This window comes from Mixophyes fleayi, chromosome 11 (genome assembly GCF_038048845.1).
Source record: "Mixophyes fleayi isolate aMixFle1 chromosome 11, aMixFle1.hap1, whole genome shotgun sequence".
NCBI lineage: Eukaryota > Metazoa > Chordata > Amphibia > Anura > Limnodynastidae > Mixophyes > Mixophyes fleayi.
This window is the reverse complement of record NC_134412.1, coordinates 62,010,158-62,036,054: the sequence shown is the minus strand read 5'-3', so window position 1 is coordinate 62,036,054 and position 25,897 is coordinate 62,010,158. Positions and strand designations below refer to the sequence as shown.

Here is a 25,897-nt window from a genome sequence, read left to right as displayed (position 1 = left end):
GCCATCCAACCTGATGGCACTTCAGCAATATTGGGTGAAAACTGCAGTGTCCACCTGTGCAAAGCTTGTAGAGACTCACCCAATGAGACTCATGGCTGTAACTGCAGCTAACCAAGTATTAAAACAAGGAGGATGAATGCTTATGTAATCAATTACTGCCTTTGTTTTATGTGTAATAAATTCATAAAAAGCTTTAGAGATGCTTTTTGATATTTGATATTACAGAGTAGTTTGTGTTATCAGTGGTAAGAATATCTGAATACATTTAGGTTCAATGATATAAAAAATAACATGTGAACAATGGCAAAGGGGTAGACACCTTTATAGCCACAACATATTTTTTTTGTAGATATAATTCATTTTCTAAAACAGTTTGGTAGATTTCCTATCATTATTATTATTATTAATTTATAGGGCGCCACTAGGTATCCGTAGCGCCGTACAGGGACAGACAGAAATACAGTACAGGGTGAGACATCACGGAACAGTTAACAAAAAGCACAGTAACTCGGAAGCTCAAAGTACAGCTAGATGACAGGCGAGAGCCCCAGCGGGGTAGCTAGAGGGGTAGAAGGGCCTCACGGAAGAGACAAGGAGCTGGAGAGCAGAGTTAAGGTGGTGGAGAACAGGAGGAGAGGAGGCCCTGCTCGAAGGAGCGTACAATCTAATCATCAAAACATTTAGGTCATTTAAAGGGAATGTAGAGTCATGCCATGTTACAATGTGTTTTTATAGAAAGAGCAAAGGATTTCCATTTGCCAATCATTTTTCCTTCCATTTCCTATCCTATAAGCAACTAAACATGGCAAGAAGATTAGCCGTACTCACACTGACTCTAGTCCAGTGTTGGATAACCTGTGACACTCCAGGTGTTGCGAAACTACAAGTCCCAGCATACCCTTCCAGCAATAAGCAGCAATATATTGGCAAAGCATGCTGGGACTTGTAGTTTCACCACACCTGGAGTGTCACAGGTTAGCCAACACTGCTCTAGTCAATAGAGTTACTTATTTTCAAACCAAAGTCAACTTTATTAGTATCAGAAGTGCAGTGACGAGGCTGCAGGTCACCCGTCAACCTTACATTTAAAGTCAAATTATCTCTTCTAGTAAGGTACAGTGCATTCATGTTTAACCTATATGCAAGAATGCCCCGAACCTAGTGGAGTGAACGATACCCTCAGTCTGGTGCAGAAGAATGAACAGGGAAAGCTGAAGAGGAAAACTGAGAAAGATTGCGCTAAAAATGTACATCCTCTATCTATTTTCCATCAGGAGTCTAATTAGTTCTGAATATGTGTCTTAAAAAGCACTCCTAAATGACTGTAGGCTATGTGGTATACATGCTGTGCCCTGACAAAGACTAATTACCTTCACATAGAAGCTTTTGATGATATCATGTGCCATACAACGGCATTACATCCATATAATTAGCAGGAAAAAGTGTTACACTGAAAACTACTGATTTGTATCAGAAAGACTGGTCCCAAATCAGTGCGAGATGACAACAATGCATTTGGCAGGGAAAGAGCTAACAGAACGCCATTGCAGGAAACGGTGGCAGAGACTTGGGAATTTAATCATTTCTCTCCAGGATGTGACTAAGAAATCGTTCCAGAGGAAAACTGCGTCTGTGAGCAGCTGATCCTATGAACTTCCAAACCAGAGGGGGCCTCCTTCACTGTATAAATGCTTTCCGGCCATGATAACGGTAAGACACGTTGCATTCTCCTTTAACTGGATGCCCATGCTGGGATTTTCTCAAAGGAAGAATGTGCATGTTATAAGGACATAAATTAAACAATTACCCTAAGGCTTCCCTAATGAAAACAGTATCATATGTTTGTTCTGGAGGAACAATTTCTGAATGTCACATTTTTTCCTTTTGTTAAAATCAGTGTTGTTAAGTATAAACCTGAAAAAAAACAGAGGTCAATAGTTTTATATGTGTTTGTAAGAGTGAAAAATTATTTATAACGTGTACGGAAAATTTAAGCAAAGGAAGGTGAGCGCCAACATTAAAAAATTAATATTGTCTGGAACTGTGAAAAATTCTACAGCTCTACTGTGTATTCTGATCTAAATAACACATACATTAAGTAATTGTAGGGTTTATACCATACTTGCCCATTCTCCCGAATTCCGGGTAGGTCTCCCGGACTCCCAGAAGAGCAGACCATTCTCCTGCATCTGCCCACTTCCTAGTAGAGTGGGCAGATGCGGAAGAATGGAACCCAATTGCATTCTGGCCACTTCCTAGTGAAGTAGGCAGGATGGGGCCCCCATGATGCAATTCTTGGTGAATTGCATCATTTTGGCCCCACCCCCACGGGAAAACGATGCTTTGGCATCATTGCATCGAAGGGATCAGGGCAACAATAATGCATTTCACCCCACCCCCTCTGTCCTCACATTCCACCTCCCCAAAATGTTGGCAGGTATGGTTTATACTTTACTAAATATGTCTACCATATGCACTTCCTTCTAGGGATTCCTAAGGTGTCCCCTCCACCTAGCCGGGCGGGAGAGAGAGGCCATCTTACAAAGAGGGCGTGGCCACATCACAATGGGGCATGGCACATTAGCTACCTCCCTTCCCCCCAACATTCCCACCCACGGGACAAACATTTTCCAGGGCGGGACAGAGCCTTAAATTCAGTACTGTCCCGCTGCAATAGTGATGGTTGGGATGTATGTTCACAGCGCTATAAAAAAAAACAGATGTGGCCTGGTTTCCTCATCATTTTTAGCTTCAGACCCATAAGATCTCTAGTATAATGTGCTACAGACAGGAAAATTGCATGCAGCTATCTAAGCACATTTTCTGATCACTTTATATCGTTAAATATTTAATATGCATATTTTGATCTGTTATACTTTACTGCCTGCACTAAACGTTTTGTATTAAATGTCGGGTGATAGCGTTTTTCAGAACAATCGGTACAATGAAATAACGTACAGTTATCTAACACCTTCCAGAACGCACCACCACAGTCTGTTGGAACAATGAAATTAGATAGCTGTGGTGTTGCATTTTAGCATTAACTATATATAGGAGACGACCAGTAAACATTAACGTAAAAACAATGCTGAAACATAACTTTATAAGTAATAAGGATGTCAATATCCTGGTGTTTTCTTTTTTTACGTCGATGCTATTTTATTATGACCATTAAATGAAAACAAAATCAGGAAATTAAATAAAAAAATGAAACAGAGGCTGAATGTTAAATATAGGTATAATCAGGATTTTGAATGTATAATGCACAAGTTGTGTTATATATCGGCCTGTCCAGCTCACCTTATATTTGTGAACAAACAGTCACGCTGTAAATGTTGCTGCTGTTATCAGCTAGTCAGAGTAAATCTTGTTAACAAGGAAAAGACATTTTTCCCTGTAATATTCCTCTGGTTCATGAGCGCTTAGGAAAGATGTAGCTGTTCCCTGTGTGTGTGGAAGCAGCAGCGCATTTCTGAGAGGATCCCTGCGGTGCGGCTAAAAATACAGCATATTACACATTGTTTTTACAGCTCTCAGTGGCTCGTTGAGATTTTCTGTAGCTGAACTATCACGACTCTTCAAGTGATTGTTCATCGGTGCAACGTTAATGTACCTATTATAACCTCCTCCTCTGCTGTCTGTAATACAAATGTACTTTACCAACAGGAGCACATTTCATGGCACGCGCAACCTTTAGCCATTCCATATGTCACAGGGTACGGAGAATGTGCATAACATGGTATGAAAGATTCTTACACCCCTTTTATGTCTGCAATGATTTTAGTATTATAATCAGACTCTTATATATGTCTGCAATTATTTCAGTATTATAATCAGAGCCCTTTTATGTATGTCTGCAATGATTTCAGTATTATAATCAGAGCCCTTTTATGTATGTCTGCAATGATTTCAGTATTATAATCAGACCCCTTTTATGTATGTCTGCAATGATTTCAGCATTATAAATCGGCCCCCTTTTATGTATGTCTGCAATGATTTCAGTATTATAATCAGAGCCCTTTTATGTACGTCTGCAATGATTTCAGTATTATAAATCGGCCCCCTTTTATGTATGTCTGCAATGATTTCAGTATTATAATCAGAGTCTGTTATATATGTCTGCAATGATTTCAGTATTATAATCAGAGCCCTTTTATGTATGTCTGCAATGATTTCAGTATTCTAATCGGACCCATTTTATGTATGTCTGAGATGATTTCAGCATTATAAATCGGCCCCCTTTTATGTATGTCTGCAATGATTTCCGTATTATAGTCGGAGTCCTTTTATGTATGTCTGCAATGATTTCAGTATTATAATCAGAACCCTTTTATGTATGTCTGCGATGATTTCAGCATTATAAATCGGCCCCCTTTTATGAATGCATTGAATGATTTCAGCATTCTCCCTGGTTATTGTTTCCTTTCCCATCTGCATATTCCTAATATTATTCTTTCTTCTTCTATCACAGTACCACTTAGAGGACACACTGATGGTCAAGGGTGAAAGCAGAACAACTTGCAGGAAAAGACAAATCAATAATGACCTGAGAGTCAGACAACAGACCTGAATGTCTGGATGAGAATTGGAAGGGTTCTAGAGGCTGGAATGAGTAGCTCAGCATTAACTAGGAGATAATGGACATAGTAAATGCCGTCTGGTAAGTGTCTAGGAATCCTACTTTCAATAAAAAAAAAATAATAGTTGCACGCTACCGAATTGTAATGCAATTACATGCTACACAAAGGACCAAGCATTTAAGAAGTATTCAATACAATTAAATAGATTATCGATTCGTCCCCAAAAATATAAGTGGTAGTTTGAATGATTTCCCAGTGTTGAAGGAATTAAAAGCCAATCCAAATAAATATTCAAGTAAAGGTTACCTTATAGCGAAGGAATGCATATAGTTGAAGACAAGATATGAGTAAGATATTTATTTGGATGCCATGTAGAATAGATATTGAATGGTGAACTACTTACCGTTGGTGTGTTCACTGCTTCCTCTAGGAATGTGGTGTCAGCCTGGCAGCTGGTTTGAGGATAAGAGAATGGGTCTACAGTGGAGGCTTCTGGGAGTATTGGCGTCCTCATCATCCTTACATTTTGTGACAAGAGGTTCACAGGAGACATCACTGGGGTTGTCTATTGAGACATAATCGATGGAGGATAAATTTAGTATATATTTCAAACTCACACCAAAGATTATAGCATACACTTTGTAAATGGGAATAAAGCTAGTCAGCTTGTGCATTCTATAATTTTAGCAATCTTCCAACCTTAAAGAAAAATCCACCTAAACTGTAAATTCAGTTATATATCCTGGTGACATAAGACTATTTAACTGGCGTCCAGGTCAGCAGAAGCGAGGAAAGTCTCACAATGTCGGCTGCCCTATTCTTGCCCCTGTTGTCTCTGCCTATTTCAGACAGGAAGCATGTTGCCCAGCAACAACACACTGGCAACGGGAGTGAGCAGGAGCCAACTGAGCAGTGGCGCGTGCCACCCCAGGTGAGTAATCTTTCAGGACTGGAATTTAATTAGGATATTCCATCAAAAGCTGTCCTTTTAATTCGCTTGCAGTCCATTCCATAAATAGGGTCTTTCACTTTCCCATAACTTGTATTTATTGGGTTGCACATGCCCTCCTGCACGTTTTGCTAATTACACAGCTAATGTTCTTAAGCCTGTATTTATATCATTAGGTGGAGTTTATTTGTGATGCCTTAGGATACAAAAGATGTCAATGTCTGGATACCAGTGCCGTAACTATACATTTTGGTGCCCTGGGCGAGACAGGGCACCAGCGCCCCCCATCTAAGGTGGGGGGTGGGGGGTGGTGGGGGGGGGGGAGGACAGAAAAAGAGAGAGGCTTTAACTTACCAGAGTTTGATGCTTCAGCCGTTAAGTTCCCCCGTGGAACGCATGTGCGTTCCACTGACAGGAAGTTCGGCATTTGAAAAGCGTTCGCTCTCTTCAGCCTTTAAGCGGAACTTAAGGGCTGAAGGCAGGTAGCGGGCGGCTGCTGCGCCCCCTTGGCTTTGGGCCCTGGGCAACGGCACCGCCCTCGTTACGGCACTGCTGGATACAACTGTACCTAATGCAGAGAGCACAGTGTTGTGACCCAGGACAACAGATATAAACAGTTCTCTGATGCTACAACTACATGGTGGGAAAAATAAAGCAATGCAGAAAGTATTACAAGAGGGAATCTACAACCCAATAAATAAAGGAGATTGAACACCATGAATGCCAGTGATAGCTTTCAAAAGAGAAAGAAGCTACAGATTTTGCAATCATTCCGTATACAAAGGAGACGGCCGTTGTAGCTTTGGGTGATAACTAATAATGTTATTACAAACATTGCTGTCTGAGTTATCTAGATGTATATATAGGTGAAACACAAATGTCATTAAGGCCATGGTCGGGAATCAAACTCATGACCCCAGTGCTGTGAGGCAGAAGTGCTAACCACTTAGCCACCGTGCTGCACAATATGAACAAATATAACATTTTATGAGTTTATATTATTATAATTTTGAGTTTCCGAGAACTATTGTTTGGCTATTGTTGGTTTTAAGCTCAATTATAGAATAACGTTATGCATCATACACCATCTAATGAATTGCAACATATGACACACCAATTATGCTCAGAATATCATTCAATGCATCATGTCGCCTACACATTACATGCAAAATTCACCCATAAACAGAACAGGCTTTGACTCATAATATTAAAGGTCAGTTATATATACACTTAATTTAAAACTAGTCATGCTATGAAAGCCACATTTAAATGTATGAAATTAAGCATCTGTCGTGTTAAATTAAGTATACGTCTATTTGTATGCATGATCTAACATTGTGGCATTATTTTTATGAATTTTCCCCAAATGTACCATTAAATTTAATTTAATACATCCTATAACCAATTCCGTACCAAGACCATCAAGAATTATAATTGATTTGCAAACCCCAAGGTTATGAAGAAAGGGCACAGTCAAAGTCACAATAACATTATAACAGATTAAATATCTGGTTCTCTTCTTACATTATACCCGAAGCTTGGATTCTTGAATTTATTATAGAAGGCAATTCAAGTGACCCCAATGTCAGCCTAATCAAAGTGTAATCATTAACTAATCATATCATATATCATCTACCATTGCTTGATCTTAAATAAAGTTTGTTTTACATATGTGTGTGTGTGGAGATGATTTTGGATAAAAGAAAATATTTCTGATATTAAATAGTGTTTTAGTTATACAAAGATACTTCCTTTTCATTATAGCAAGTATTAAAACAACACAGAGAATTAGAGAGTCAAAACAATACTATTATCTCAAAGAACTTGCAGGCACGAAAATAAGTTTCTTGAAAGCTAAAATAGTATGTTAATAAAGGACAATAATCTTCCATAGAAGAGACAGTGTTATCTATCAGCGACCTTCACCAAGGTCATTTTACCTCCCAACCCCAAAACATCGATAAGATGAAAATATTTAATGAATGGCTTAAGCACCACATAAGAAACAGAAGTCACTGCACAAAACCTATTGTTCAATTATTGCTGAAATTCAGAACTATGCAAATTGGAGCTTAGTGTATCACACCACACTCCCGCTACAAGAAGTCCTGCAGTCACAGCTGATTTCTTGGGCTACTTATTTCTCTTTGACAGAGATGATTTGTTCAGGAAGCTGTGCAACAACCAGTTTATCTGTTATATCCCAGTAATTATTGTTATTGACAGTGCATTAACTCCCGTTGGCATGGTTAATAGGCCGTGCAGCTCTGTAGATGAGTTGGGAATGTAAAGTGAAATGGGTTTATTACAGAGTCATGCCTAATTTAGGCCCAAAAATAACCAAGCGTGCATTAGTCTGCAGCAGTCTGGGTTAATAAGATTTTCTTTAGAAGTTAATTAACCAAAAGAAAAATATAGGCGGCAAACGATTGTATTTATTCACTTTGAACTGGAAAGGTATTAAGGGTTTCTGATTTAAAAGCTAGTAAGAGATCAGCAAAAAGGTTACAGTTCTCTACACTGTATTCAATTTTCACCCCTAATTGCCATAAGAATTACCTGCTAAAATTTTGTAAAATTGTAAGAATCTAGATGCTATAATGTAGTGTTCACAAAACAGCAGGTTTGTAACAAAATACTAAATTATATGGAGTTTTTGTAATTGTATTTATAATTCCTTTGGTCTCATTCTTTTGTTTAAGTTAATGTCCTAATTGTGCTTATGACTAATGCTTAGAAAGGATATATTTGTTTTAGATGAATTGCTGCTGTATACTGTCTTTTTTTTTCTGTTTGCATTTTTGCCTTTTTTGTCCACCAGAGTGATATGTCATTTAAGTTAATGTCTGGCAGTTAATAAAGCTGTTTTGGGTTATTGTGGTAGTTATGTAAATATGCTGCATGCATTATTTGCCAGTGTCATTATCTAAGGGTCAGCTTCATTATTAGGCAGCTGCCTAGGGTGCGGGGCTCTAGTGGGTCGGCACTTTGGCAGCGGAAATACGTTCTGAGACATTTTTAGTTAACTTAATGTGGGCGGTGAGGAGAGCAGGCTACCGAAGGGGAGAGGGGGCTGGTGAACACTATGGGGAGAGGGGGCTGGTGAACACTGGGGGAGAGGGGGCTGGTGAACACTGGGGGAGAGGGGGCTGGTGAACAATGTGGGAAAAGGTGGGAGAGGGGGCTGGTGAACACTGGAGGGAGAGGGGGAGAGGGGTCTGGTGAACACTGGAGGGAGAGGGGGAGAGGGGTCTGGTGAACACTGGAGGGAGAGGGGGCTGGTGAACACTGGGGGAAAAGGTGGGAGAGGGGGCTGGTGAACACTGGAGGGAGAGGGGGAGAGGGGTCTGGTGAACACTGGAGGGAGAGGGGGAGAGGGGGCTGGTGAACACTGGGGGAAAAGGTGGGAGAGGGGGCTGGTGAACACTGGAGGGAGAGGGGGAGAGGGGTCTGGTGAACACTGGAGGGAGAGGGGTCTGGTGAACACTGGAGGGAGAGGGGGAGAGGGGGCTGGTGAACACTGGGGGGGAGAGGGGGCTGGTGAACACTGGGGGAAAAGGTGGGAGAGGGGGCTGGTGAACACTGGAGGGAGAGGGCGCTGGTGAACAGTAGGGGGGGAGAGGGGGCTGGAGAACCATGGATGGAGAAGGGGAGAGGGGGCTGGAGAACCATGGATGGAGAGGGGGAGAGGGGGCTGGAGAACCATGGATGGAGAGGGGGAGAGGGGGCTGGAGAACCATGGATGGAGAGGGGGAGAGGGGGCTGGTGAACAATGGGGGGAGAGGGAGCTGGAGAAAATGGGAAGCACCATCCTCTATCATTGAGCAGGGGGAATTTTGCATTGCATCGCTAGGCAGGTAGGTTTTATTACATATCTGGGTTACTACATTATGTATCGCAGCGTTCTGATGCTATACATAATGCTGCCTATCGCAGTGCACTGAGCAGAATTAGTAAATAGAGCCCTTCATTTTAAATCTCTGTCTTACTATTAGTCTGTGTCTCTATTTTCTCTGTCTCACTGTTATCCTATGTCTGTCTTGTTCTGTTATTGTTGCTACCTTCCCATGTCTCTCTGTCCTGGTCCTGTCACCTTCAGTTTGCCCTGTTGCCATCATGAAGCTCCTCTTGTTACCCAGGGGCATTCAGTTACCTGAGGGTAATCCCGATGAGAAGGGCGGTTGGTATATGTCCAAGAGCGCGAAGAGACCTAGACATGTCTTCACTTGCTGCTCCAGACCTCTGACCCTGGTATGGCAGCTTGACAAGTCTCTTGTGCCTCCTTCCCTTGGTTACTGTAGCAGTCTGGCTATGTCCCTAAGTAATTCTCCCACAGGTAATATCAGCGACCCCTTGCTGATCATTACAACAGCACAATAGTAGCAGTCACCCATGAACCAACTTTCTATTGTTGCTTTCATCTGGAAGATACTTGTGGTATACAGTATGGTTATTTGAATTGAATTAACTATGATTTAGCTGTTGCACTAAAAAAAAAAATGTCCTGCAATCTTCCGCAGCCTCTGAGCAGTGACGGCACTTGAAGAGGGGGTGCAGCTTTCTTTAATGGGCAAGGCAGTCTCTAAGGATTGCAGTGATTCTTAAACTAACCAGCAAAGGGATGCCCTTGCTGTAAATTAATTTCATGGCAAGTGCCATCTAATAGTGTGTAAAGCATTCATATGATCTAGTGAAGCATACCATTGCAGTTAATGAACTGGTTCACACTTTGTAGTCTGCATGAGGTTTAGCTCTATGGAGGTAAATAAATAGAACACCATAATGCCCCAACCCCATATCTCCCAGCATTCAGAATACCTAAACTGGGACACAATAAGCCCCACCCCTGCACCGCCCAAACTCTGCCCATATTCGGTAAAACCCACCCACTTTCCCATTAAAGCCCTGCCCTTTCTGCGGGCCACGAATCGGGATGCCACGCCAAAACAGGGAGAGCTGGGAGGCAGGCAGCACACATCAACACAGATTAAACACAATTGCATTACATAATTGTAACATTTCTGTTTAAACTGTAAACAAGAAAAATCCCTTAGGGCACTATGATCAACACCAGCACAACAGCAGCTGTAGGGAGAGCCCTATAGAAAACTATACAAAATAACAGCACTAGGCCTGGTTTTCGTAGGAACGAGAAGTACGTTTTTATTTGGTGGTCACAGAGATCATTGATCCTTACAGCCAACAGCGTTTCCAATGTGATTTCCACTTGGACATACACATACATGAATAGGTAATTGCAAAACTTCATTTATGTTTTAGCAGGTAGTAAATTAAACAAATCTCTTTTTACTAATCTTACATTACCAATTTGGTGGTCATGCAGCAATACCAGGTCCATATAAGTTCATGTTAGACGGAGAAACGTATATCCTGCCATCTGGTTCTTATAATACACTGACATTTCTATGAGGACGACGTGTCTTTATGTCTCATGTCCCCACCTGACCTGGCTTCTTCTCACACGACAGGTAAGGTGAGGTTGTGCCCAGCCTCTGTCTTACATCAATCACCACATGTGATATTCTGGCCTACAGCCCAGAAGCCTTTCAATGACCACACCTGGCTCCTGAGTTCCAAGACCCACAAGCAGCTTCCCGCCCAGGCCTGCCTGCCAATGATGTCATAAGAACATTTCTGTGGTGCAGTGCACTCAACAATTTCAACAACCACTTGTCCCAAGAGCTTACAATCAAATCTTAGCGCCTATAAGAAATGCAATTCAAGGATTTAAAAAGCCAAGCTCATTCACTTCAACAAAATTCGTATTATTGTTTATAAGTACGTATAGCATCATACACTATAAAATACATATTCATCAGTTACACTACAACAGTCTTAAGCAACTTGTGACTCTCCAGATACTCCTAGTTCCAGCATGGCCTGACAGAGGCTATCAGGGCCTTCTGGGACTTAGAGCCAGATTTACTAACCTGCAGGATTGAAAAAGTGGGGATATTGCCTATAGCAACCAATCAGATTCTAGCTGTCATTTTGTAGAAAGTACTAAATAAATGAAAGCTAGAATTTCAAACCCGCAGCTTAGTAAATCTAGCCCTTAGAGTTCAAAAACAGCCGACGCTATAGGTCATTGCCTACCTATGTATCAAAAGAATCATTATATATTAAGTAAGGTTTCATTATTTTCCGCTACTACAATGAGTCTTTTTCTAATAAAATAATAGTTAAAATGTTTTGTCAAAAATCCATCTATTTTATAATCTTTTCATGCAAATCTTCGTTACATAAACTGATGTGCAGACATAAAATGAACATACAATTCTATACTTATAGAAATGTCATAGGGATATATTTACTAAACTGCGGTTCGGAAAAAGTGGAGATGTTGCCTATAGCAACCAATCAGATTCTATCTATCATCTATTTAGTACATTCTACAAAATAACAGCTGGAATCTGATTGGTTGCTATAGGCAACATCTCCACTTTTTCAAAGCCGCAGTTTGGTAACTATACCCCGTAGTCTGCTAAACACAGTACAAACATTTCTGCATTGTGACAGCCATTAAACAAGTGTTTGTGAAAGTAGATACAGTATATTAGGTCATTTGTGCACAAACCTTCTGCCAGAAGGCTACATAAGTGAATAGACAATACAAGCACTGTACTCATACACAGCATTGCACAAGTAACACACATTCCTGTTAATTGTACGGTATTCAGACGATAAAGGAGTCGATAATCTGATAAATCTGTCACTGTAAGGTATAATTATCATAGTTTCCTTCATGCCTCACCCCTAATACGTTATTGTTCCAGTAACATTACCTAACAGACAGATATTACATAACAATACACATATCAGTTTCATCTCAAGTAATCTTAGAGCTGTCGTGTTTACTACAATTTTATAATCGCAGTAGTTGTGAACATTTATTCAGTCTAGAATGTATTTTTAATGAACCGGAGAACGTGGCAAATGTGTGCGTATTTGCAGTAAATGATATTAAAGATCAAAAAAATATAGCTCATTAAAACACTGACATCTTCGTTTAGAGTTATGAGTGGATCCACGTAAAAGGTGTAAATGTACAAACCATTCTGCAATATAAGGGGGGGAAATTACATATTTCCCATGCAGAGAAAATACTAGCTGCCCTGGCATGCAGAACACAAATACTGGACCGCTTTATTAATACGCTGCAATCTATAATTGTAGCAGGACAAACTTCTGTCCAACACGTAATCTGTCTGCACATTTGAAACTCCCCCCTCAGTGCAACATGGTTTATACTAAGATGCAGAAATGCACCTGGCTGGATTTACTCCTCTGCACCTGGGGGGGGGGGGGGGGGGGCAGACTCGGCTCAGCAGCCTACTAGGAACATTTTAAAGGAAAAAAAAAAATATGATTAGCTGTTTTTTGCTACATGAAAGAGCTTATGTGCAAAACAGAACACTAATTTGCACCCCTTGCATTGTAACATAGTTTTGTCCAGGAGACTGAAATAAGAAGTTTCTCAAGTTAAGATCCTTAATGAATCAGACCCTTTGACCTTTTCAGGTTCTCCTTTAAGATTCTGAAAGGTATACATTAATATCTTTAAAATATTTTTTAACACAGCTCTTGTACAAATAAATATAGTTTGATAGCAAAGCATGCTACAAACAAGGTATATTCATTTATTCCAATGTGGCACACAGACTAACAGGTACAAAAGACTTATGGGTACATAAGGGCAAATTAGTTGTCACGTTCATATTTTTCATTCATAAGATATGGTGAAAAATAAATAAGGTAAAACATTTAGGGGTATATTTACTAAACTGCAGGTTTGATAGAGTGGAGATGTTGCCTATAGCAACCAATCAGATTTTAGTTATCATTTATTTAGTACATTCAACAAAATCATAGCTATAATCTGATTGGTTGCTATAGGCAACATCTCCACTTTTTCAAACCCACAGTTTAGTAAATATACCCCTTAGTTTTTAAATGCAAAATGCAATCCTCTCCTCCACTTATAGCAACCTGGGATATCACCCTCCCTAAGTCCGAACATAGCGTGCTAGTAGACGTGCTATGGATGTCTAGCAGAATGCATGTAGCCAGCCATTCCTTTCATACGGGTACCTACATGTGTGTAGCAGGATTGTTTAAGCATATAGTAAAATAGAATTCTACAATGCTAAGAGAGAGAGTGTTACCTTGGCGACTGTCTGCTCAGCGACTGTACTTGGTCGTCGTTGACGTGCGTCAATCCGAGCCTCTACTGGAAAGCTACTGCGGTGAGATTTTAGCCTTTCCACGAGCAGGTAATATATGGCAGCAAAGTGATTGTAGCTCCGATTCTGTAAAGACTAAATAAACATAAAATTGTGTTACAATTTATGCAGTTAGTGGTAGATTTGACCAATTATGGTAGAGTCTCATTGTCGATTTTTCAATGAATATGGTCCCATTAAATGTTATCAGAGGATGCCACATCAGTACTTTCCCTATAGGGATCCGCTGTCAGTTGCTGCTAACCCCAGCGGAAAAAAACCCCATTGGAAAATCAATTTTATATGACAATTACTTGCTAAGCAGAGCATATTCACTGCTGTTAATCAGAGATTTGTAGCTTTTTTTTTTTTTTTTTTTTTAAGTCAAAATAGGCAGAATAATGCTTAATTTCAGCACTGAAAAGTCTCTAGTAATATGCCCAAGTAAATAAGCACAGCAATTTTCCACTGTGGTGACATTACTACGAAATCCTTACACTTACCTTATATGTAATACATCTTTGAGTGCAGGAGAGATGCAGATTGCATCTCCCCTAAAACTAATACGTTAAGTATAACCTTGAGCTCATAGAAGATTACATGTAAGCTGCTACGAGATGCAGAAAACACTTGACCTAATAATGTTTGTGTGTTACAGGTGTTCGTGTCATAAAGGGTCTCCAAAATGTAAAAAAAAAAATTAAAAACTCTTACAAATAATAAAAATTAATGGAAAAAAAATTAAAAATTTCTCTTTTTTTTCTTCCTCAACACCCTGCCCAGCTCAATAAAACTACTTTAATAATTGCACGTGACCCTTATGCATTTGTGAAGATCAAGGTCATCCTAAAATGTCCCTTACGGTACCAGTGCCCCAATATTTTTCATTCCTAATTCCACCTTAAGGATTTAAGGTGGTATTAAAAGTAAAATGCAAACTTTTGTCTCTGGACCCTACATATTCGTCCGACCTTGTTTATACTACAGGTATTTGGAATCACTGTATACTATACTACACCTGAAACAATGCAATTGAGGGTAGGAATTAAAAAGAGAAAGTTTTTTGTGATATGATTTTGTTTGCCCAGATTTGAACCGTTTGCCCAGAGATGGACTGAGCCATTTTGCTTCCTAAGACAGTTAGTAAAATCCCTTATATAATATTACTCACACGAATAAAAGCATTTGTATTCATCCTGGATATGCTATAAGATACAAACACTAATCAATATTACGAAGAACTGTCTGGTCACTGTCTACAGGTAATAACCGTCATCACCTACACAAACGCTATTTTGTTACAGGATGTCTCACCTCTATGGTCTTTTGTTGGTCTATCCCCAAGCTGTGCATGAGCCTCAAGACTTGCTCATTGTGTTCTCCAATGGAAGATGCTTTCTCTTGACTCTGGGCGTACAAGACTGGCCGATGTACTGGAACCTCCGTCATCATCCACTTGTGCTCTTTGATTTGAGCAATCGAGAGACGTTTTGAAGGTTCTAGCACCAGCATCCTCCTAATTAAGTGCTCACATTCTGGAAAGGAGGAAAATATCTAATGTATTATATGTACCAATTATACTGTAGAAATTGTACGGGGAATTAAGTGTCAATGGCAAGGCCTGGAAAATTTCTATGATGATTAATCCTTATTTGTATTGTGCTAACAAATTTCTTAGTGCTATACAGAGAATATTTACACTTTAAAACGTTTTACAAACATCTACAAAGAATTCTCTTCCTGCTTATATAGCACTTTTTTCTACTACAAATATATGGGCTGATGCAATGGCTCATTCACACCTAAGTCAAGAAAAAATGAAAGTGTTCCTATGACATTACTGTCAATTTTGGGATTTATATATTTGTGCTGCAGTCCAACACTTTGAGGCCGATTTAGAGTGGTACACAAAGAGGGAGCAACTTACCCTTAGGAGAAAAAGAAAAAAAAAAGGAGTACAGAAATGAGTATTACCGCCCATATACAGAGAGGTACACATTACAAGATGCGTCTCTTCTGCATCAGCGGCATATGCAGCACGGTGGCTTAGTGGTTAGCACTTCTGCCTCACAGCACTGGGGTCATGAATCTGATTCTCAACCATGGCCCTATCTGCGAAGAGTTTGTATGTTCTCCCCGTGTTTGCGTGGGTTTCCTTCGGGTGCTCTGGTTTCCTCCCATACTCTAAAAACATACTAGTAGGTTAATCGGCTGCTGTCAAATTTACTTTAGTCTCTCTCTCTCTGTGCATGTTAGGGAATTTAGACTGTAAGCTCCAAAGGGACTGGTGTGAGCGAGTTCTCTGTACAATGCTGCGGAATTAGTGGCGCTATATAAGTAGCTGCTGCAGCTGCTGCTTTGTGCCTGATTTACGGCAAATCATTATCATCAATAAATACTTGCACCTGTTCTTTATCAGGTGCAAAACGCATGCTTCCTAACAGGCGTATATCGGTGTTACTGCATGAGGCGCATTTGCGTGAGTGCATCTTTAGTGTACTTGACCTGCATTTGCACGACCCTTCCCTCCCCCATGCCGTCTCTCCAGTGCCAGAAACATGCAAGTCTGCTTAGGACTATATGCGTACTCCCACTTTCTGGCCACGCTCAGAGCGCTTTTACCCTACGCACACTGACGTCCCAATCTACCCCATGTGTGGAGATGGATTTTTAGCAATTAGCCAATATATTGCCCTCTGCATAAATGCAAGAGCACATTACAGTTGTAAAGTTAGGCATGTTTATTTCCTTCAATGACAAAGTAAAAAACATTTAATATCCGACCTGCGATACATTTATTGGGCTACAGCAGGTAGAGAAGGGTTAAATGTGAGATAAGAGGAACGTCAGAGGATCACAGTTTAATGAATTTCCATACGTCACAGATTTAGCCCGAGGTCTTTGTTTCCACCACAAAGAATCTGGAAAAAGATTATGGCTTTGTTTCCATTATTAATCCTGTTGCTCTTTGCTTGTAAACATCAGGAAAGAGGGCAAGTGGGTAAGGACAGGGAGAGCCTGAACACATCTGTCCATCAGCATTACAAGATACAACTGAGTGATATAGCAGTAAAATTGTACGAAGGGAAGACCCCCTTTGCTAAGTCTAGATAATACTTCTCCAAAGATTAAAAAGTTCAGAGAGGAGCTGGCTTCATTACAAATGATACTTCATTTCATACAGAGGTGCGTTCGACAAGAGTCTGCCATTACTGTGCTGCTGGGAGATGTTGCTCCTTCCACTATTCAACACTCAGTCCATGGTTTGCTGCTTGCCTCCTTCTCACATCATGACTGCCCATGTCACATGCAGCCCTGCCCTCACTTGCACAATGACACAAGTAGGTAGGTCATGCAGTACTCTTGTCTCCCAAAATATTCTGTGCTGCTGTGAGCGCTCCGATTATCTGATTGGCTACAGTGTGATGCATCTACACCTACTTCAAAACTGGAGATACACAGTTGGTGAAAAGTTATCTGCAAAAGATGATCTGATTCTAGACAAAGGCACCTTAAAATGATTATTTTTTACAATTATTTTTAGAGCCATAATACCTGTGTTTTCTAATATTCAGAAAGTACATTTAGAAAAAGTCCCATTTCTTTTTAATATGATAAGGCCCGATTTTACATTTTCGTTGTTATGTCAGATTGCTGGAAAGTATATAGAGCCTTTAGTTCAAGCATTTAATAGCTGTTCTGCCATCAGTATTATTATACATGATCCCATGACAAATATTTTGATGGCAAACATGAAGTGAATTAAATTAGGTTGAGTAAAATCTCATACACAAAGATGCTTTGTAAATTACAACAAATACAAACATATACACAACCAAAGCAATCATGCAATATTTTAATTGCAGAGAAACAAATCATTTAGAGCAGTGTCAAGCAGGTGAGCTCTGGTGGTGATGTATGAAAGGTTTGTCCACCCGGGAACATGTTACTTAAGAACGTGAGGTGGATGATGTGAAGGAAAGTCTGCTTTTGCAAGCAGCATACAAGTACTGGGCAGCTTCATTTTTACTAGAGATGTTTACTGACCCCTGTGTTTTGGTTTTTGATCTGGATTAACTTCGTGTTTTGGTTTTGGCAAAACCGCCCTGGATGGTTTTGGATCCCGATTTTTTTCTTAAATCCCTTTTTTTTTTGTTGCTAAAATCACATAATTTGGCTCTTTTTTTTATCCCTACATTATTATTAACCTCAATAACATTAATTTCCAATCATTTCCAGTCAATTTTTGTCAAGTGACAAGAACAATGCTACCCCTCCTGTTTCTGTATGAGCAATGTCACTGGAGACTGGAGAGTGACAAGAACACTGCTACCCCTGTTTCTATGTGAGCAATGGCACTGAGCAATGTCACTGGAGACTGGAGAGTGACAAGATCACTGCTACCCCTGTTTCTGTGTGAGCAATGGCGCTGGATCTCCTGGGGAGGGAGGTACTTATGGAATCCAAAACCCGCGAGATCCGACAATGCAACAATGATGTTTTGCCTCAATTCAGATGCGAGGACGCCCAAAAGTAACAAGCCGGCTCGCGAGCCTACTTGGATCCCCTAAGTTGGGGTGGACTAGGTTTTCAGAAAACCAAGCCTGAGCATCTGTAATTTTGACATGCAATTTATATTTCAGCCCTCTCCTCCCATTTCAGTCCTCCTGCACCTTGAGATGGTTTTTGTCCAGGTCTTCTAGTGGATTTACTCTTAATTATAACGGAGGCCAAAACTGCAGAAATAATTATAATGACAAATACACTATATGGACAAAAGTATTTTGCCACCTGTTAATTATTGAATTTAGTGTTTCAATCAGACCCATTGCCAGAGGTGTATAAAATCAATCAACTAGTTTTGCCGTCTCCATTTGCAAACAATTGTGATACAAAATGGGTCGTTCTGAAGAGCTCCGTGACTTCAAGCGTGGTACTGTGATAAGATGCCACCTGTGCAATAGAACGGTTCGTGAAATTTCATCCCTGCTGGATATTCCACGGTCAACTGTAAGTGATATTATTAGAAAGTGGAAACAATTAGTAACAGCAGCAACTCAGCCATGAAGCGTAAGGCCATATAAAATCAAAGAGTGGGGTCAACAACTACTAAGGCTCCAACACTCTGCTGATTCCATAGCTGAAGAGTTCCAAACTTCCACTGGCATTAATGTAAGTACAAAAACTGTGTGGTGGGACCTTAAAGGAATGGGTTTCCATGACCGAGCAGCTGCTTGCAAGCCTCACATCACCAAGACCAATGCCAAGCGTCGGATGGAGTGGTGTAAAGCACACAGATACTGGACCGTCGACCAGTGGAAACGTGTTCAGTCAAGTGACGAATCACACTTCTCTGTTTGGCAGATGGACGAGTCTGGGTTTGGCAGATGCCGGGAGAACGTTACCTGCCTGACTGCATTATGCCAACTGTGAAGCTTGTTGGAGGAGGGATAATGGCATGGGGCTGTTTTTCAGGGTTTGGGCTAGGCCCCTTATTTCCAGTGAAGGGCAATCTTAATGCTTCAGCATACCAAGTCATTTTGGACAATGCTATGCTTCCAACCTTGTGGAAACTGATTGGGGAAGGCCCTTTTCTATTCCAACATGACTGTGCCCCAGTGCACAAAGCAAGGACTACAAAGACATGGTTTGATGAGTTCGGTGTGGAAGAACTTGACTGGCCCACAGAGAGCCCTGACCTCAACCTCATCAAACACCTTTGGGATAAACGGGAACGGAGATTGCGAGCCAGACCTTCTCATCCAACATCAGTGCTGACCTCATAAATGCTCTACAGAATGAATGGGCACAAATTCCCACAGAAACACTCCAATATCTTGTGGAAAGAAGAGTGGAAGCTGTTACCACTGCAAAAGGGGGACCGACACCTTATTAAAGTATATGTGTTTGTTCCAACAGGGACTGTAATGACATTGTATTCAAACATACTATAGAAATATACAGACTTTATTTATTTGTTATTCTTATCTAAACCAACTAAGTTTACTAGTTTGCTTATGCCTCAGGTGGGAGCGATCTTTCATGTGACATCATTATACCCAAATAGTTGGCTGCAAGGTCAGGTTTAAGTTCAAAATCAAAAAGAAGTCCTTAACTCTAGCAGGTTATATTATTTTCTACATTACTGACATTAACCATTATGCATACATAAAGGAGTAGGTATTATGGGTTTCTCCAGTGGTTATGGAACTACAAGTCCCAGCAATCCATACATACTGGGAGATGTACTTTCACACCAGCTAGTGACCCACAGGTTGCCTAAATCTACTTTAACCGATACCATTTATTTCTACAGTCATGTGTGAAGCTTCCCTGGCATCTCAAAGACACACAGTGATGCTACTGTTTAGTTTGCTGTAGTTAAGAAGAACAACAAACACATATTCACCTGACAACTCCTCCACCCTCTGTACTCTATAATACCTGAGTTTTGTTATCTCGTGTCTAAGTTCCTGGCACCCGCCTATTTATTATAGAGCATGTGAAGATCTTGTCTGGCTTCTAATTATATTGGGCTAGACAAACACTGCTAAGACACAGCTTTAGAGGGAGACAGGATTCTCAACCTCATATTACAGGTTACCGAGGGCAGTGGAGGCTATTTCTATGTATCTTCCCAGCAAGACTTGGTTTCTGTTCTAATAGACCAGTCTCTTAGGACCTTATTCTACATACAGAAGAAAAAAAACACAATGCAGGTTTAGTTGTTTCATTCTGCAAAGTCTCTATATGGTCTATGGCAGATAGCAAAGGAAAGCAGAAAGATCTACATGTGTCATCACATACTTTTGTTAACCAGAGGTTCTAATTATATATGCTGAGCAAATGTCATTTTCATTATTTGCAATGACAATGCTGTTTCTTGCATCTGGATCTTTAATAGCCTATGGAATGGTCTGCACAGAGTACATGACAAGCATGCAATATAAAATAATGTAATTATGTTAAACAACATTTACAGTTCAACAATAATAACCTCATGAAAGTTATATTGTTAAAATCAGGGACAGTGAAGTTAGCACCTTTCCTTGACAGAAAGTGGAGGCAGCCATTTTGTGCTGCAGTTGTGGAGGGACAGAAGACGCTGGAGCCGGTGCCCGTGAAGAGGGCGAAGATATCCGGCAGCGCTGTGCCCCTGGAGGGGCTGAAGAGGTCCCCGATGGTGCCCAGCTACAAGAAAGAAGAGGAGAAGTACTCACCCGTCCATCGATCCAGCGGCGGTGAGTATAACTTCTTTCTTGCAGGTCCTGTGCGCGGGGGAAGGATGAGCCAATCAGGGCTCATCTTTCCCCGCTGGCCAATCAGCGGCCGGATGCGCGAGCCAATCGCGGCTCGCGCCCGGCCATTCAAAAGATTGGCGCCGACGCGAGCCAATCAGCGCTCGCGCCGGCGGATGACGTCACGCCGGCGACTATATAAGTCGCCGGGTGGCGCCATTTTGCGAGAAGTCCGTCGGCGGGGAAGAGAGAGGACGTCCCGTCCAGACGTCCAGCAACTGAGGCAGCAGCAGCGGCGGCAGGGGGCCCTTGTAAGGGCCGTGAGCTACCCTGCCGCCAGAAGACTTCAATCAAGCCGCCGGAGCGGAGAACGTCGGCGGGGAGCCCTTGTAAGGGCTGAGAGCGCCCCCGCCAAGCAGCCTTCAACAGCGCCGAAGAGGAGAAGAGGCGCCGCCGGCTGGAGGGTCTGGAAGACCCGGAGAAGAAAGAAACAGAAGACGGCGTGTCAAGTTGAGTATCCTGCGCAGAGCAGGTAAGTATACTCAACGTTGAATTCGGGCACTAGGCCCGTGGGCACAGCCGGGCACAAGGCCCGTTGGCACTGTAAATTAGGGGCACAAGGCCCAGGGACCTGGGCACTAGGCCCCAACGTGGTAGTGGGCCAGTAGGCCATTAGTATCTATATAAAGGGGACAAGCCCCTGTTAGTTAGAGAGGGGGACTCAGAGCCCCAGGTGTACAAGGGCACAAGGCCCTTAGGTAGTTAGGGGCCTAGAGGCCATAGGAAGGCCAGAGGGCCTGGTTAGAGGCTGGTAGCCTGTAGGTTATTAAGGGCACAAGGCCCTCCGTTAGTTAGAGAGGCCACAGGCCTCAGGCAGGGGCTAGGACCCCCTAGGTAGTAGGGCATAAGGCCCTAGTGAGTGGGCTCAGAGCCCTGAGTTAGAGAGGGGGCGGAGGCCCATTAGTCAGAGTAGAAGGCTCTGTGTGTAGCTGGGCAGAGACCCATGGTGTGTAGGGCATAAGGCCCTGGTGGTGTGTGGTAGAGGCGTGGGAGCCTCGTGAGAGTAGGCGCGGTCCTGTGTGAGGTGAGCACACGTGGTTAGGAGGTACGGTCGAGCGTAGGCTCCCGTGGTGCTGTAGCAACCTGCTGGTTGGCTAGCAGCGGTGTGTTCGGGTAAGTAGCGGGCAAGTTACTGTATACTGTATCTATTTATTCTGTCTGTGTGGCGAGTGTAGTTTACATTACAGTATTTTGGTGTGCTTTCTAGCTGTGTCCAGGGGCAAGACGTCAGGCCCCCATTAAAGGTAGGCTCTTGTTTCCTGTGGTTTTCCTGTGCTAACCCGTGCTGTGGGGGACAAGTGTAAGTAACAGCATACACATAGTCAGGGGAGAACACATGTAGTTTCCCTGTCCCTTAGGTCCCCGGGGTCACACTGGTACCCAGAGGGGGTGGCTGAGTGAGTTGGTGGCAGTACAGCACACCTTGAGGCAGTTCCAGGGGCGGCCGTGGTTCTGATCAAGGGTCCTCAAGGCCGGTTCCGTGCAGGTGGACCTGTGGTTCCGGACGTAGGGACACGTGTGAGATACCCGAGTACAGGCAGTCGGGCGGTTCAGTTCGATCGGCTGTTCCGTGCGGCAGTCGGCCCGCGGGTTAGTGTGCTGTTTTACTGAGCCTCAGCCGGGCTTAAAGAACCCGTACTTAGGGCCTGTGTGTGACTCCATAGCAAGGAGGCAGCTTCTTGGTAAGACCTGGGTGAGGGGGTTAGGAACCGCCCTCCGGTTTAGGCTGTGAACACCGGCTGGTGTTCCCCGTAGCGTGTAACTAGTAGCTCCGTTAGTGCACCACATTTAGTTAGTCCTAGTGTTTGACGTAGTTGCGTTGCCGACCATTAGAACGTTGTTAGGGTCGGGTCGCCGTTGTAGTTAGTCCAGTTTGTGGGTGCCATCTTAGTTCACGGAGAGCGTAGAGGGAGGCTGTGTGTCTTGTCATCCGCAGGAGTCGGGAAGGTGCAGGAGAACCGGATCGGAAGTGGGAGTGTCCCGGTGAGTATCACGCTCGATTCCTCCTTTCGGTTAGGCCCTCACCGGCAGGTGTGTGAGGCACTTGAGGCGGGATTAGTCCTCGGATTAGTCTTGGCCTTCAGTGCCTGTAGTCCCCCGCGTCTTGGCAAGAACAAAGTGAGGAGGCGGCAAGGAGCTTGGACTGACCGTGTCCTTGTCCTTTGCCGTAGTCTCGGACAGCCCTTACCTGGTAGGCACGGCCGTAATCTCTGCCTCTATCTTAGAGGGACGTGATTGGAGGTGGCTGCGGATCTGCTGGGATCGGATCGCAGCTGGGAGATCAGAAGCGGACTGGAGGTGACCATCGTTTACAAGGTGAGGTATTTTCTGTTGCGTCTGTCCCTGTCTTTCCCCGCAGGGGGCGTTACATTTTGGCGTAGTCGGCAGGATCAACGATGGCTCATCGGGGGATCATTCCGCTGTACGAGGGATACAGCTGTGTCATCTCTCGTGACGAAGTGGCAGCGTTCACGAAGCAAATCCTGGAACGTTGTGAGACAAGGAAGAAGAAGAACAAAGGTACTAAACGGCAACCGGTGGAAGAAATGCTGTGCTGGAAGTGTGGGTTGCCTGGACACTTCGCATACCAGTGCCCAGTTGCCGAGGAGCTCTTTGATGAATGGGAGGACGAAGAAGTCTCCGATGAATGGGAAGACGTAGAAGTCTTCGAGTGGAAGGACGAGGAAGCCTTCCATCCATGGTCTCAAGAGAAGTCGGAATCTGGAGGGAAGGATCGGCAGAGCCTGCTGACTGTCGGATCGCAGGTGATCGTCCCGTCCAAGCGAGATTCGCGACAGGAATACCCACGACAGCCGGATGCTGGAGCTGGGGTATTGGAGACGTCGGATACGTCAGACGACTTGTCCGTGGCTGTGGAAGAGTTGGTCCCTGAAGACGAAGGGAGAACTGAGCAGACCCTCCACGGGGCAACGCTGTGTCCGGAGACATGTGAAGATGTCTGCCCGGTGGTACCTGAGAGGATGGAAGCCATCAGTACCCCGGAAGAGAGAGCTGCTGAAGAAGTACTGCCTGAAGACTGTACTTTAGAGAGCGCAGCTGGAGAGTGGTGGATGTTGTCACCTTCTGAAGAAGCTTCCCGCACAACCGAGGAGGTATCGGACGGATGGGAGGTTCCGGCAGGTGCTGAGGAAGAGACTCCCTGGATACCGACTTCGGGCGAGGAAGTTGCCAGGATGGTGTGGATCCTGCGCGAGAGGGCTTTACCGCGAAGGACCCGGTGGACGCAAGTCAGGGATGCCGGTAAGCGACCCTTGGAGGTGGACGTAGAGGAGAAGACGTTGATTGTGGGGACCACAATGGAAAAAGGCGGCGGAAATGTGGAGGGACAGAAGACGCTGGAGCCGGTGCCCGTGAAGAGGGCGAAGATATCCGGCAGCGCTGTGCCCCTGGAGGGGCTGAAGAGGTCCCCGATGGTGCCCAGCTACAAGAAAGAAGAGGAGAAGTACTCACCCGTCCATCGATCCAGCGGCGGTGAGTATAACTTCTTTCTTGCAGGTCCTGTGCGCGGGGGAAGGATGAGCCAATCAGGGCTCATCTTTCCCCGCTGGCCAATCAGCGGCCGGATGCGCGAGCCAATCGCGGCTCGCGCCCGGCCATTCAAAAGATTGGCGCCGACGCGAGCCAATCAGCGCTCGCGCCGGCGGATGACGTCACGCCGGCGACTATATAAGTCGCCGGGGTGGCGCCATTTTGCGAGAAGTCCGTCGGCGGGGAAGAGAGAGGACGTCCCGTCCAGACGTCCAGCAACTGAGGCAGCAGCAGCGGCGGCAGGGGGCCCTTGTAAGGGCCGTGAGCTACCCTGCCGCCAGAAGACTTCAATCAAGCCGCCGGAGCGGAGAACGTCGGCGGGGAGCCCTTGTAAGGGCTGAGAGCGCCCCCGCCAAGCAGCCTTCAACAGCGCCGAAGAGGAGAAGAGGCGCCGCCGGCTGGAGGGTCTGGAAGACCCGGAGAAGAAAGAAACAGAAGACGGCGTGTCAAGTTGAGTATCCTGCGCAGAGCAGGTAAGTATACTCAACGTTGAATTCGGGCACTAGGCCCGTGGGCACAGCCGGGCACAAGGCCCGTTGGCACTGTAAATTAGGGGCACAAGGCCCAGGGACCTGGGCACTAGGCCCCAACGTGGTAGTGGGCCAGTAGGCCATTAGTATCTATATAAAGGGGACAAGCCCCTGTTAGTTAGAGAGGGGGACTCAGAGCCCCAGGTGTACAAGGGCACAAGGCCCTTAGGTAGTTAGGGGCCTAGAGGCCATAGGAAGGCCAGAGGGCCTGGTTAGAGGCTGGTAGCCTGTAGGTTATTAAGGGCACAAGGCCCTCCGTTAGTTAGAGAGGCCACAGGCCTCAGGCAGGGGCTAGGACCCCCTAGGTAGTAGGGCATAAGGCCCTAGTGAGTGGGCTCAGAGCCCTGAGTTAGAGAGGGGGCGGAGGCCCATTAGTCAGAGTAGAAGGCTCTGTGTGTAGCTGGGCAGAGACCCATGGTGTGTAGGGCATAAGGCCCTGGTGGTGTGTGGTAGAGGCGTGGGAGCCTCGTGAGAGTAGGCGCGGTCCTGTGTGAGGTGAGCACACGTGGTTAGGAGGTACGGTCGAGCGTAGGCTCCCGTGGTGCTGTAGCAACCTGCTGGTTGGCTAGCAGCGGTGTGTTCGGGTAAGTAGCGGGCAAGTTACTGTATACTGTATCTATTTATTCTGTCTGTGTGGCGAGTGTAGTTTACATTACAGTATTTTGGTGTGCTTTCTAGCTGTGTCCAGGGGCAAGACGTCAGGCCCCCATTAAAGGTAGGCTCTTGTTTCCTGTGGTTTTCCTGTGCT

At 43.9% G+C, this 25,897-nt stretch overlaps 1 protein-coding gene across 1 annotated transcript in view; it reads right to left on the bottom strand.

Annotated features, from left to right (window-relative positions):
• The window catches only part of SIK2 (salt inducible kinase 2), a 151,035-nt gene that overhangs the window by 14,101 nt on the left and 111,037 nt on the right, over positions 1–25,897 (bottom strand). The window contains exons 8-10 of the mRNA XM_075190861.1: positions 15,087–15,307; positions 13,716–13,868; positions 4,984–5,145 (exon numbers count right to left, since the gene is read on the bottom strand). Coding sequence (XP_075046962.1) covers positions 4,984–5,145; positions 13,716–13,868; positions 15,087–15,307 — 536 coding nt within the window. The remainder of the gene's footprint in view (positions 1–4,983; positions 5,146–13,715; positions 13,869–15,086; positions 15,308–25,897) is intronic.